The sequence below is a fragment of the Hipposideros armiger genome, unplaced genomic scaffold (genome assembly GCF_001890085.2).
Source record: "Hipposideros armiger isolate ML-2016 unplaced genomic scaffold, ASM189008v1 scaffold_12, whole genome shotgun sequence".
Classification (NCBI taxonomy): Eukaryota; Metazoa; Chordata; class Mammalia; order Chiroptera; family Hipposideridae; genus Hipposideros; species Hipposideros armiger.
In genome coordinates, this window is record NW_017731362.1 from 3872837 (window position 1) to 3887975 (window position 15139).

At 42.9% G+C, this 15139-nt stretch overlaps 1 protein-coding gene across 1 annotated transcript in view; it reads left to right on the forward strand.

The window, feature by feature from the left end:
* The first annotated feature begins 619 nt into the window (after nucleotides 1–619).
* TMOD2 (tropomodulin 2) overlaps nucleotides 620–15139 on the forward strand; it is a 31251-nt gene continuing 16731 nt past the window's right edge. Inside the window, exons 1-5 of the mRNA XM_019664955.1 lie at nucleotides 620–817; nucleotides 2168–2324; nucleotides 6775–6897; nucleotides 9952–10038; nucleotides 14369–14499. Of these exons, the coding sequence (XP_019520500.1) occupies nucleotides 692–817; nucleotides 2168–2324; nucleotides 6775–6897; nucleotides 9952–10038; nucleotides 14369–14499 (624 nt within the window). The 5' untranslated portion in view covers nucleotides 620–691. The remainder of the gene's footprint in view (nucleotides 818–2167; nucleotides 2325–6774; nucleotides 6898–9951; nucleotides 10039–14368; nucleotides 14500–15139) is intronic.

Sequence of the window (15139 nt, forward strand, 5' to 3'; positions counted from 1 at the left end):
AAAAAAAAAAAAAAGAAAAGAGAGAAGGAAAGTGGAGTGATCATGCAGCCAGGGTTTTACAGTCTTGCTTAGTTTAATGGCAGGGGAGTTACTGGACAATGCTTTCTCACATGGACATTCCAAACTCTCTTTCCTGAATGAACCCCATTTTGTATTCTTCACGTCACTCTCTCTCTGAAAAGACACAAGTGTACTTCTCACAACTGCCTTACAATTGGCGCATTGTTCTTCACTGTTTCTGTGGAAAGCTGGAGGAGGCAGAGTAGTATGGTGGAAGGCACTTACTACCCTGGGAATCAGAAGGCCTGGCACAGCCCAGCTCTGGGGCCTCGAGCCAGGCACCTCGCCACTTTCACCCAAGAATCCTCATCTGTAAAATGGGATATTAATATCTGTCCAGGCTTCCTTCCCAAGTTGTTGTAAAGATCTAAATAGGTGAAATAATATATATGGAAACACTTTGTAAGGGGTCAGGTTGCTCTGCAAATAAAGGTAATATTACCTTTTTGGTTGAACTATTCATTCAGCTGAGAGACGCCATTGGCAGATAGCATAGCCCTGTTTCCTGTTAATAAGTGCTGTGTACAGAAAGGTGATAACAGTGTTCCTTTCTTGTTAGTAGTATTCTGAAGGCTCAGGAAGCTGGCCTGTTCAGATGTTCATGGCCCATGAGAAAGGCGTATAAGAAACCATGGCACTCCCTTTTCAAAAAGAGTTGGAGAAATATAAGAACATCGATGAAGATGAGCTTCTTGGCAAACTCTCAGAAGAGGAACTGAAACACTTGGAAAATGTTCTTGATGACCTAGATCCTGAGGTTAGTAACCTGGAACTGAGGCAGCGTGGTTAATGATAGTATGGGATAAATGGCGTGGTGTGATCCTTACACAATCGTGTAGAAATAAATCCCTTAGCTCCAAATGCAAATTCTGGGTTCTTCCCCTAATTGGCTCTGAGTCACTTTTATACATTTCTTCAGAACCTCAATAGCCACATCTATAATATGATATGGCAACTATGTTTCTTAAAAACAAATTTAATGTAAATGGGGCAAAAGTTTCCGTTGGTTAAAGAAGGACTAGTCTGACGTTGGGAAAAAGAAAAGAAAGAGGGAAAGGGAACAAATCTTACCCAGTTTCTTTTATGAATCACACACTCTGCTGGGCACAGATGCCCCTGTGGTAAATTGTATTATCCCCATTTCATAAATTAAAGCACAGACTAGGAGAAGTAATTGACCTAAGATCCCATACTAGTAAATGTCAGAGGTGGTATTTAAATCAGGCCTTTAACCCCAAAGGCAGATCTTTTTTCATATCTCGTTTCTTTAAAATGTATAAATAACTTGAAATTTTTGGTGATCCCACAATAGGAAGATTAGAATAACTGTAACCATAATATCAAGTAAGTTTAAATGGAGCTTCTAATAATTTTATGAGCTCTTGAAAAGCTAAGTAGCTTGTTATAATGCTTATTTAGCAAGCATTTTCTTCAGCCCTGCTGGTATTATCTTAAACTTAGAATCAGAGGCATCAAAAATAATGATTTTACTATAAATAATTATGCCACTAAAAGTTATTTATATGATATTCTGATATGCCAGATACTTTGACTATTGTGTTTACTTTAAAAAATACAAATTTCCTGTATTTATTTTTTAAACTTAAGGAAGGAATCTCTAAGCTTAAGCAGATATCAACATCTACCATAATATTTACTTACCTACTTGGATGTTTCCTCAGGAGAGGGATTAGAAATACGAGAGTGTAGCCATATTGGCTCCTTTTTAGAGTCTCCGTATGCCTGCCTGGGAGCACCTTGGGTACAGACCTAGCCAAACCTAAGTGGAATCTATGAGGCTGTGAAGGGTGGCTGGCCCTTTGTCATCACATTCTAGAAGGCAGCTGCAGAAGACCCAGAGGCTGTGCCAGCCATCTATGTTTTGCCTGCACTCTTGGGAGCCCTCCTCTTAGCACCAGATGTTAGACCAAGTAGGGCCTCAGATATGCCAGGGACTCCTGCCCTCACCTCACACCCACATCCCACATCTGTGCACTGGTACTCTCCTCCATGCTTCCCCCATATTCAGCGGGGGGAAGGGTGGGGGGGACGACAAAGCATCAGTTGGCTGACACCTTCCTTCCTGCTCACACCTCTGTTTTGTCAGAGCGCGCTGCTGCCAGCTGGATTCCGACAGAAAGACCAGACCCAAAAAGCGGCCACTGGCCCATTTGACCGCGAGCACCTCCTCATGTACCTGGAGAAGGAGGCTTTGGAACAGAAAGACAGGGAAGACGTTGTACCCTTCACTGGAGAAAAGAAAGGTAAGGACCATGTCCTGGGACAAAGGTACTCCGATGTGTTTTCATGGAGGGCCAAGCTAGGGAACTGACCTGGAAGGGGGAAATGAGCCCATGCCCTGGACTCAGTATTAAAAACAATCATGGCTGATGGATACGTGTCAGTATAGACATTTGTCCAGACCCACAGAATGTACACCACCAAGAACGCGCCCCAATGTAAACGATAGGCTTTGGGTAATAATGTCAGTATAAGTTCATCTATTGTAATAAATACCCCTCTGTTATGGCATGTTGTTAGAGGGGCAGTGTGGGGCCAGGAGTGTATGCAAACTCTCAGTACTTTCCTCTGTGAGCCTAAAACTGCTCCAAAAAATACAATTTATTAATTTTAAAAGAAGAATCATGATAGAATATGGGGGCTAATTAAATGAATACTTAAAGTGTGATGGTACTCAAATTAGTTCTGTAAAAACATCTTAACTCTCAAAGAAAACGTTTTGGAAGTGTGAAGTAGTGTTGTGCCTGAAAGAGGGTCCCATAGCCTCAGTGTGTTTCCCTTAGCCCAGTACTGTACCCGCTGCAGAAGTCTACTCCATGTCAAGGCATTGGCTCTGTTCCCTTAGATGCTACCATTAGAGGCCAGTGCAGTCGATCATTCATTCATGCAGCATTTTCCAGGCACTTCCTCTGTGCAGAGCCATGTGCCAGGTACTGGGCCCACAGTGAGTGAGACCCCGCCCTGCCCTCAGGCAGCTTGTGGTCTAGTGAGAGAAACACTGTGACAGACCTGGGAAGACTCTGAGGAGCAAGTTCTGATCTCACTCCATGCCAGGAGCAGGCTCAGAACTACGAAGGAAAACCCTCCTCCTTAGCTCCCAACCCTGAACCCCTCTGGAGGAAAGTGGATACTGATCGCCTGTCCAGTTCCTTAGCTATACAGCGACTTGGGCCCATAGGTGCTAACGGAATCGTTGATAACCTCATGGCAACCACAGGCTTTTTGAAGCACAGATCAGACCATGTCATTTCCCTGCTTATGGCCCCAAATCCTTACTGTGGTCCTCACAGTCCGAAGAGAGCTCGCCCCGCCCACCTCTCTGACTACCCCTCTCCTTCCTTCGCTGAGCCTCAGCCCCAGGATCTGTGCTCAGTTCCCCAAGCCTGTTGAGTTCTTTCCCCACCTCAGGGTCCTCTTCTCGTGGACTCTTCCTTCTGACCCACATCCCCATTTTTTACATTGTAACTCTCAGCTTAAATGTCAGGGCCCCAGCTTTCCCTGACCTCTCTGTCTAAAATAGACCCCTTCTTTCTGTCCTGACACTCATTTACCGCTTTCATGGCACTGTGACAATGTTCATGTTCATCCTTTCGTTTACTTACTCTGCATTTTGTGTGTTTTTCACATTAGATTGAGATCTCCACAGTGGACCTGTGTCTCTCTTGTATCCTGGCACAGAAACTGACACAGGGGGAGGCACTTGATAAATATGGACTCAAACGAATGCCATCTCTGAGCTTCCGCAGCAGGGCTGTGGGGAGTAGGAGGAACACGGCCCCCCGGCTGGCATGAGTCAGAGCACCGCTCCCTTCTCTTACAGAGCATCCGGGCTCTCCCTTCCACCATGCCCATTCAATGGCTCATGCACCACTGATAATGTCATTTTATTAAGAAAGTAAAATTGAACAGTGACAAACTGGGCAAATAACCAAGGATTACTGTAGAAATATGGAACTCTTTCTATGGCAGCATAGTCGCTATTGGACTAGTTTAATTGTGAAAGAAAAAATAAATTATGTCAAATCTTTAATAAAATCCCAATTAACATCCAGTATTAGGGTAGTGACAGAACAAATAAGAGGAAAGCTGTTGTCTTCTGTTCTCAAAAGTAGAGATCTTAGGAGCAGCTCTGGTAAATTACCTCTCGATCCACGTTCATCTCTAGATGGTTCCTTGGGGGTTAGGAGTGCAGGAACAGTCAGAGCAATAAATGTGGATACAAAAGGGGTATACAGCTGCACAGTGTAGCTTTGGAGAAAGTTGAGAAACAACATGATTGAGCAAAATGAGCAGAGAGCAAGTCTCGAAACAGAGCAGAGGAATGGGGTGAGGAGTCAGCAGGGCCCCAGGAGAGACCAACAAATGATCCAGAAGCCGTGGGAGGCTATTGTGAAGGCCTCAGGAGAGGGGCCACATAACCTCAGGTCTGAATGCCCCGTGCCCTGGGCCCTCAGTTCCTGGGCTACATTAACTCTCCACTGTAACTTTATTCACGTAGGACTTCTTGTTTGGTTGGACCCCCACATGGATGTGAAGCAGCAGTTGTCCTGAGTACTGATAGCTGTGGGCCACCTGTGCACCTAGCATTTACAGTAATCCTAAATAGTACCAGGAATTAGGAATTCAGAAATCCTATTTTGACTCCATTTTGACTTTAGACCCAAGATCGTCTGAGCCAGAAAGAAAATGCTTCAGGCTGAAGGCACTGTGAAAATTAAGTCTTGGATGAGCCCCAGTGTCTGAGATGTTATTGATTGGTTGGTCTTTTCTTTTTTTTCTTTCTATCTTTTGGCCATTCTCCCATTTTGTTTCACAATGTATTTTCCTTCTTTCTGGGAAACGTGGCAGCTTATATGATGGGCAAAGGTGGAAACCCTATGACCAGAATACCCCAGCATGACCACAAGCAGTGGTGCCTCTTTGGGGTGTCCAGCTCTGCCTGGCCCCTGTTTCCTTATCCAACCATTTGAAGCTCTGGTAAATTCTCAGGAAGCATGCAGCCCCAGTAACCAGGGACGTCTCCTGGAGAGTTTTCATGAGGGAGCGGTACTGTCTTTGGGTTTGACCCTTTCCTTTCCCATGGGAGTGGGGAAGACCAGGCTAGCCAAGGAGACCTAAAAAAATCTTGGGTCTCAATTGGCTGAATCTAGAGTCAGCTATCTCTTCTACCCAAGTTGGCAAAGAGGGAAAGCAATAGAGGGGTGAGTTTTTAGGGAACTCCAAAGATCAAAATGGAGGAGACCAGTTTCAGAGATATTGCCAAGAAGGGAGAGCAGCTCCAAAAAATAGAGACCAAGAGTTAAAGCTGGAAAGAATTGGAAAGAGTGTGAGTAGGTGTAGAGTGTTGCTGTTGTGGCCCTGGAGTGTTATGAGCCACTGCCCGTGTGGCATGTGGGTGTGCTAGCCTGGTTGGAAATTCGGAGCAGGAAATGTGCCACCCTCCCAGCAATGTGATCATTAGCCAGAGGTTTGGGTTGGAGTTGGGGTGGGGGGTGTTGCTATCGGCATATTCAGAAGGGACTAGGGGCCAAAATAAATGGAATCTGACTGACAGGATGAAGTAGGAGGTGGTGGCAGAGAATGCGTGTGTGGGAAGCACCGAGTGCCCTGCTGCTCAGCCCTCCACAACTCTCAGTACGACAGCCCTGATGTTTTCCTTTAAATCGGGCTTACTTTGGTATGCTCTAGAGAGGTGGATGCGTCCCCAGGTCACTACCTCGTCAAGTGACCCTAGATATGGCATCCTAGTGGTCTACAATCTCAATTGGTGGGAAGAAAATGCTGGACGATTACCAGTTTGTCCCTCAGGAATCCCGGGGGCCATTTGGATGAATCTGACCCGAATCTTTGCGGGGTCCAAGGCAAGAACACAAGTAGAAGCCAATGTGCCATAGTTTATAAATATTTTGAAGATAACAAATTGTCAAAATGTGTTCTGTGCTTTTACAAATATGTCTAGGCCGGTACTCTTGGACTTCCGAGAGTTCCATACAGGGATGTGTGTCTGTCCTACACTGCTGGGACCTCAAGCATACATGGTCGATACCCCAGCCTACATAGCCAAGTTCTGTGCATACTCACCCACAAACACCCTCCCCTTGGCCTGGGGGTGCACACCCCAGAAGTGTGACCTGCCTTCAGGAGGATGGGCATGGGGAAGGGACTCATGCAGACCCTGGAAGCAGAGCAGTCCAGGGTCTCAGGGACCTGGGATGTGGGCTAGCAGCAGCCTCTGTTCTGGATGCAAATGTCCTTTGGTCACATGACTCTTCCCTCAGTGGGGCAGAAGCCGTGTGTGTTGAGAGCGGGTGAGTGGGCAGCCAGAGGGGACCAGAGTTGGGCCCTCTAAAGTGCGGGGTTCATGACACAGCCCCTGTCGCCAGGTCTAAAGGCAGTGCTGCTGATTGATGGGAGGGAGGGAGGACGGGCCCACCGTTTGCCTCTGTGTTTAAGGACTATAGTCTCCTCAGATCTCCATGTTGCAGAATGCAGGATTCCTCCTCTGACCTTCCTTCCCTTTAATTGTGAATTATTGATATTGGCATCATCCTAGCATTAAGGAATCCTAGCTGGATGTGCAGTGGCTCAATGACTCAGTTCTTCATGGCCAGAGCTGCATTCTCTCGTCAGTCCATTTACCCTACAATTAGGCAGCAGCACACAACGGTTTTTGTTGTTTTTTCTTATTTAAAGGGAGAGTCTTTATCCCCAAAGAAAAGCCCATAGAAATTCGTAAAGAAGAAAAAGTGACCCTTGACCCGGAACTGGAAGAAGCTTTGGCCAGCGCCTCTGACACTGAACTCTACGATCTTGCAGGTTAGTCCTCAGCTCTGGAACGCTTTTCTGTCTGGCTCTGTGACCTCCAGGCTGGCACCCATGGCAACAGCCTTGGAGCTTCTTCCTACCTACAGATTATTACTGTAATGCCAGGTGGACCTCAGCCGTTATGTAGCTGTAAGACTGATGCAGGTGACAGCCTCCCTGTGCAAACATTCTGCTGTACTTCAGTTGCAAAATGCCACAATAATACCCATCCTACAAAACTCAGGAGTTTGAGAAATTAACAAGAATAAAGATGAAGGAGTGTTGAGAACTTAATAAAATAGCAGCTCTAACGCTTCCTCAGGAGCTTTCGCATTTGACATTTTACTGTATTTTATCCTCACAAAATCTCCATGAACTTCTTGTTCTTCCCCGCCGTCACCATTCCACTTTCACTCCCACTAAAAGGTCTATTAGCCTAACTATGGAGCAGGAGTAATTTTCTGTTACGTTCACCCAGTAAGGTGAATCCATCTTCAGCCCAATCTCATTTTTTTCTAGTTTTCTTAAAAATAGCAACACTATATTAATTATTTTTATTATTATTTGAATTGGTTATACACACAGAGAGAAACAGCCCAAATAGTACAAAAAAAATATGTAATGAAAAGGAAGTGTCTCACCCTGATTACTTGAGCTCTTCCTGTTTCATGTCTATCCTTCCGGAAAGATTCCATTCACATACCAGCATATTGGTGCACGAATGGGTTTTTTTCTGAATGGGATGGAAATTTGGATTTTTAGGGTCATTAGGTCCCTTCAGGAGAGAGATGCTTTAAAAAACAATCCACAGCTTTAGCAAGAATGATCACGTTTGTATTCCACGGGGAGAAAAATGTTATTATAATCTCCTTCCTCCCAGTAGTACCAGCTATACCTTATTCATGCAATAGCATGCAAACCATTTCAGCTACATTTTAATTGCTCTGTAATAATATCAGTGGTCAATATTAAGTTCACATATTTGAACCCCTCTTGGAAGTCACTGCAGGAGTTGAGGTACCTGCGTCACCAGTTAAGAAGGTGCTTTGTACAGTGACCAGTCTTCTTAACCCTGTGGTTGCTGTGCAGGGCTCCTCCCAAGGGCTGCCTCCTGGTCTCTGCTAGAATTGCCCAAAGGGAGAATGCAGGGCTGGACTTGAACTCCCAGTAAAGGCCTAAGACAGGAGGAAGAGAAAATCACCCAACATTTGGAAGATACTAGATTCTGAAATTTATACCATACAATCAGGGAGATCATCCCAATAGAAAACTGTTGTCATCTTTACTCAGCCTCCTTCCCTTGTCAGGTGCTCCCTCAGCACTCAGGAGGAACCTGGCTGGGGGTAGGTGGCAGCATCTGCTCTGGAGTGGCGCTCTCTGGAAGATTAAGAGCAGCTCCATGAGTGAATGGGCTGCCAGCCCTTAAGGTTTAGAAAAGAAAGAGTATCAAAACCCTGCCCATGTTACTGTGGAAGACCAAGAGCAGAAAGACAGTTCATCAAGTGCAGCAGTTGCCCTCCAAGACAGCACCTCCCAGAGTGGCCATATCTCAGTATGGCCTACTGAGTCAGTATGGTCACCCAGAGTCTACCGTGTTACCCTAAATATAAGACCTAACTGGAAAATTAGCCCTAGCATGATTTTCAGAGTGCTCATAATATAAGCCCTACCCCAAACATAAGCCCCAGTTAAGATCGTCAGCCAGACATGACCGTTTGAATAAATATAGATTTTTGTACACAGCTTGGGGCCAGGTGTTGGGGACTGACCCACTATCTAGATTCATAGGAAACAGATAAAACAAAAATGAAAACTCGGCGATGGGAGCCAGATTACTCAGAAGTTACTGAGTGAGTGTGGGGCCAAGCAAGGCATGTTCGTTGGATGGTCCCAGTGGCCTGTCTTTATCAAATAGGGCATCTTCTCCCTAGACAACTTCAGAAACACAAGGACAAATTCTTATTTCTTTAACAAGAATCTGTAAAGCACTTAGAACAGTGCTTGACACATACGAAGTCATTTAATCTTTGTAATAGATCATCATTATCCCTATTTTACAGGTAGGGAAACTGAGGCTCAGAGGCTGTTAGTAACTTCTCAGGTGACACAGGTAGTACATGACGGAGTCAGGATTCGAACTCTGGCTGACTGCTCCTGAGTGCCTCTCTTAAACCTCTCTTAAACCCTGGACTTGCCTGCCCTAAATATTTGTCCCATCTGCTGGTGTGCTGGCCTGCTTCCTCCTCCTAATGCGGAGATTACGGTACAGCTGCTGAGGAGCTCAGAGGTGTGCCTCTGCCGCCTGTTGACAGATTATCTATTCTGGGATCCTTCACCAGGTAGCCACCTGTAATTTCTCACCTGTAATTTCGTTAGCAAAGGGAAAGCTGGGTGGGCACTGGCAGCTTCAGCCTGCCAGTGTTCATGTTCCCCCCCAGTGCTGTTTCTCGCATACTATGCTGCCTCCTGGTGCAAGCTCCGTGTAATACAGGAGACTCAAAATCTCAGCATGCTTATGGGACCTTTTTTGTTGCTGACATCTTGGTCTTTTATTTCCTACCCTGGGAGGCTCTAGACAGGGAAAGGACAACTCCTTTTGGTGAGGCTTACATAGAAAGAGGCCCATGATCTTTCTGCTCTTAGCCTCTGGAAAGAATACATGTTGTCATCTATATAATGTTAGATCTTAAAATATCCTTAGATTCAGTCCTACCCTCACATTTTACAGATGAGAGCACTGAAGCGTTGAATCTACTTCATTAGGAGGTCTCAGCAGGTTTTCAGTAATTTGGGGACATTATTAGACCATTGTCCCTCAGATCCTAAATGATTCCAAGTGTATAGATGTAGAAAGACCTGTGAAGATTGCTGGTAGTCTTGGAAGGAGGGGTTTTTATAAGCTTATTTAATTCAATACATGTGCCCCACACCATACAAGGTAAGGGGGTCTAGAGATTTATCTTTATGATATGAAAAATTGTTCCTCAAGGGGCAAATTAACAATGTGGACATCCCAACATGCTTTCCCAAAACTAATGTTCATTCACTGATTTTCTCTGCTTTCAGCTGTCCTTGGAGTGCACAATTTGCTCAATAATCCAAAGTTTGATGAAGAAACAGTCAACACTAAAGGTGGCAAAGGGCCTGTGAGAAGTAAGTTGATGTGGAATCTGTGGTCTGTGAGACTTAGGAGCCTCCAGGTGTCACTGGGAGGAGAGAGGCCTGTTGACCAGGCCTCCTAGTGAGTCTGTACTTCTGTCCTGCAAGATTTGAAAGTGGCTTTATCAGTTCTCCAAGGATCACTGGGCTCTGAGCAATCAAACCAGAATAAAGTAGCTGATAATGGGAGCTGTGTCAGGCGGTGTAATGAGTAACAATCAGTTGTTTTGTCCAAAACACACTCTCTTAGTGGCTCTGCTCAGGCAAAAGATAAAATTGCTAATAAAAAGGTTTCATAGTCAGAAAAGAATGCAAACAGAGTTTCATGTTCCTAAGATATTTTAATCAACTACAGTATCTTAGATAAGTTCTCTTCTCCATTCGAGTGTCTTTTTGTCTCAATAATGGATGCTTGTCGTTAGAATTTGAATACCCACTTCCCCCAAGAGCATGAAAGACACACTGGCATGGAATTGCTGGCCCACAAAGTCCCAGACTACTGTCTTCTATGTCACCATTTATTGGGGATGTGTACAGGTCACTGGACTCTTTCACTTACGCATCAGTCATCTACTAAATACCATACTATGCGTTGGAGTGTTCTAGACTTAGATACAAAGATGGTCCCTGCCCAAAGGAACTTATCTATCTGTGGTAGGGATGGACCAATAATCAGACAATTTTGGTACAATGTGATCCAGGTGCTGTGAAAACTCGCCGAAGATCACAGCTTTTCTAAGTTTAATCATATTTTATTCTCTTTGATGGAAACTTGGGAAATGCTTTCTGGTCTCAGCAGCATATTAATAAATCATGATTTATACTGGGTAATTTACCCAGACAATGAGCAATATTTCTTTTATTTTCTTTCTGATTTTTTATGCATACAGATGAAAAATGTTTATCCTTTTTAAGTTCAATGTCAAAGGGTAACATTCTGACATGTTTACTAGTAAAAGTCTGGTGCATAACCTTATGGGCTTTTGTACATACACATGCATATCATTAACTTTTTTTGAGATGTTATTTTTTTAGCGCAGTTTTAGGTTCACAGTAAAATGGAAAGGGAGTCACAGGGATATCCCATATACCCCCTGCCCTTTCACATGCATAGCCTCCCCCATTATCAATATCCTGTGCCAGAGTGGTACATATGTTACAATTGATGACCCTGCATTGGCATATCATTATTACCCAAAGTCCATAGTTTATATTAGGGTTCACTCTCAGTGTTGTACATTCTACGGGTTTGGACAAATGTACGTATAATTACATGTATCCACCATTATAGTATCATACAAACTGTTTCACTGCCCTAAAAATCCTCTGTGCTCTGCCTATTCATCTTTCCTCCCCTCTAACCCCTGTCAACCACTGATATTTTTATTGTCTCCATATTTTTTTTTTAAGATTTTATTGGGGAATTGGGGGAGGGGAACCAGCCAAGTTTTTGTCTTTCAATCTTAGTTGTGAAGGGCGCCAGTTGCCATCTGGCTTCCCGTTGGCAGCTCGTGGCCTCTAAGCTCAAGGTGCTGTGTTCAATCTTAGTTGCTGGTAGGCGTAGCCACCATCCCATGCGGGAGTCAAACCAGCAGCCTTGTTGTTAAGAGCACATGCTACTTCAACTGAGCCATCCGGGCAGCAGCTCAGCTCAAGGTGCCGAGTTCAGTCTTAGTTGCGGGTGGGCGTAGCCCACCATCAAACAGGCAATCTTGTTGTTACACCAGCTGAGCCATCCTGCCACCTGTTGGCAGCTCAGTGACAGCTCAGCTCTGGCACAGCATCACTGACCCATGTGGGTATTGAACCGGCAGCCGTGTTGCTCAGAGCTCACGCTCTTAAGCCAACTCTTTACCCACTGAGCCACTCGGCTGGCCCCCTGTCTCTATATTTTTGCCTTTTCCAGAATGTCATATAGTTGGAATCATACAGTATGCAGCCTATTCAGATTGGCTTCTTTCCCTTAGTAATATGCATCTAAGGTTCCTCCATGTCATTTCATAGCTTAATAGCTCACTTCTTTTCACTGCTGAATAATATTCCATTACCTGGTGTACCACAGTTTACTTATCCATTCATCTACTAGAGGACATTATGGTTGCTTCCAGGTTTTAGCAATTATGAATAAAGCTGCTATAAACATCTGTGTGCAGGTTTTTGTGTAGACATAAGTTTTGATATTTGGATAAATATCAAGGAGCATGATTATTGAATCATGTGGTAAGAGTATATTTAGTTTTATAAGAAACCATGGAACTGTCTTCTAAAGTGGCTGTGCCATTTTGCATTCCCACCAGCAAAGAATGAGAATTGCTGTTGCTCCACATCCTTGTCAGTATTTGGTTTTGTCATTGTTCCAGATTTTTACCGTTCTAATAATAGGTGTGTAGTGGTATCTTGTAGTTTTAATTTGTATTTCCCTAAAAATATATGATGTGGAACATCTTTTCATATGTTTATTTGCCATTTGTATATCATCTTTGACAAGGTGTCTGTCTGTTAAGGTCTTTGGCCCATTTTTTAATTAGGTTGCTTTCTTGTTGTTGAGTTTTAAGAGTCCTTTGTATATTTTGGATAACAGTCCTTTATCAGATTTGTCGTTTGCAAACATTTTCTCTAGTCTGTGGTTCATCTCCTGATTCTCTTGACAGTATCTCCTTCAGAGTAGAAAGTTTTAATTTTAATGAAACCCATCCTATCAATTCTTTCTTTCATGCATCATGCCTTTGGTGTTATATCTAAAAATTCATCTCCAAACCCAGGTCATCTAGGTTTTATCCTATGGTATCTTCTAGGAGTTTTATAGTTTTGCATTTTACATTTAGGTCTGTGATCCATTTTGAGTTAATTTTTGTAAAAGTGTAAGTTCTGTCAGCATTCATTTTTTTTTTTTTGCATGTGGATGTCCAGTTGTTTCAGTTTACATGTGGATGTTCCAGTTTTTTCATTTGCTGAAAAGACCATCTTTTCTCCATTGTATTGTCTTTGCTGTTTTGTCAGTTGACTGTATATGTGGGTCTATTTGGGGGCTATACTCTGTTCCATTGATTCTTTGCATATTCTTTCACAAATGCATTGAGGTCGTGTAGTGTCAGTCCTCCAACTTTGTTCTTCTCTTGCAATATTGTGTTGGCTGTTCTGGGTATTTTGCTTCTCCATATAAACTTTAGACTTAGTTTGTTGATATCGACAAAATAACTTGTTGGGATTTTGATTGGGATTTTACTGAAGCTATAGGTCAAGTTGGGATGTACTGACATCTTAACAATATCAATTCTTCCTGTCCTTGAACATGGAATATCTCTCCATTTAGTTATTTGTGTTTTTTTGTTTGTTTGTTTGTTTCAGAAGAGTTTTCCTTATACCAATCTTATACAGATTTTGTCAGGTTTATACCTAAGTATTTCACTTTTCACTAACTTTTTTTTACTCTCCCAAAAACTATGTACCAGCTTACATTTCCTCTAACAATATATGAGGATGCCTTTTCCTCCACATTATTGACAACCCTGAATGTTGTCATATATACATATATATATATATATATATCATATATATATATGATATATGATATTGTCTTTTAAGTATACATATATATATATATTTGTTAATCAAATGGCATCTCATTTTTTTATTTTAGAATTTAAGGGTTTTTTTATACTTTTTAGTTGGGTGACAGAAATTCTTCTGATCATATTACTTGTTTGTTTTTAATTGGGTTGTCTTTTGGTTTGTAGGAGCTTTGTGTATATTGAAATGTTAACCCTTTGTATGTTATATGTATTGCAAACATTTTCTGTTAAATGCTTTTGGGAATTCTTCCATTTTTCTTTTCCATTCCTTTCTCTTCCCATACCTTCCTGAAAACTAATACTCCACAGTGCAGTTCAGAGGAGGATGGGGTATGGCAAGAAAGCCAGAGAAGTATTAAGGTGTGGGAAATGAAGAGATTCAGCATTTCTTTTTTGCATCTCAGATCCTGGGATTTGATTATTATAGTCTGAAAGGCGTCTATATGGAGCAGCAATAAGTGACGAGGGATGTTCGTTTTTGGGTTTGAGTTTGTTGTAGGTTCTTCTGCACTTTTGACTCCATGCAGTGTCAGCCACTGAGACTTATTCTTATTGTGGTTGAAAAGCATCAACCTTTGAAACTGTAACTCAGAGCCATACCATTCCCATGCTTGCTTAGTTGAGAATAAGCTTGCTGTCATTGATATTAGAGTATTGTTGGAATCAGAGCATATGAAAGGAAGGTCATTTTGGGGAACAATTTTGACAGGAGAGCCCTTAAATTTTCTTTTAAAAATTAAAACTTGTCTCAGATGTGGTCAAAGGCGAAAAGGTCAAGCCTATATTTGAGGAACCACCCAATCCCACCAATGTGGAAGCAAGTCTGCAGCAGATGAAAGCCAATGATCCCAGCCTGCAAGAAGTCAATCTCAACAACATTAAGGTATTTCATTATGATTGTTATCAGTCACTTGATTTATCATGAGTTCAGAAAACAATGGAGATGATTGATTACCTGCTTTCACACCTATTTGCAATCCTTTGAGTCACTAATTTTGAGGCAAGTTATCCTACTCAAAAGAAGAAGTGGGTTTAAAAAAAGAGGGATTTCTAGAATTCTTTGAAAAGAATCACAGTAGTTATGTTAAACATAGTGTTCTGGTTATCTATTGCTAAATAGCAAATTACTCTAAATTTAGAGACTTAAAACAATAAACATCTATTATTTCTCACAGTTTCCGAATGTCAGGAATCAGGGAGTGACTTAGCTGAGTAATTGGGGGCTCAGTGTCTCAAAGAGGCTGTAGTGACTGGGGCCGGAGGATCTGCTTCCAAGATGGCGCACTCGTGTGGTTGTTGACAGGAAGCCCCAATTTCTTACCACGTGGCCCTGTCCATAGGGCTGCCTGAGTGTCTTCATATGACAGCTGGCTTCCCCCAAAGCGAGTGATCCAAGAGAAAGAGGGCAAGCAGGAAGCCACAGTGCCTTTTATAACCTATTCTCTGAAGTCACTTCTACTTTATTTTATTTGGCAGTAGAGAGAGGAAGAGTGTGTGTTTCTGTGTGTGTATGTGTGTGTGTG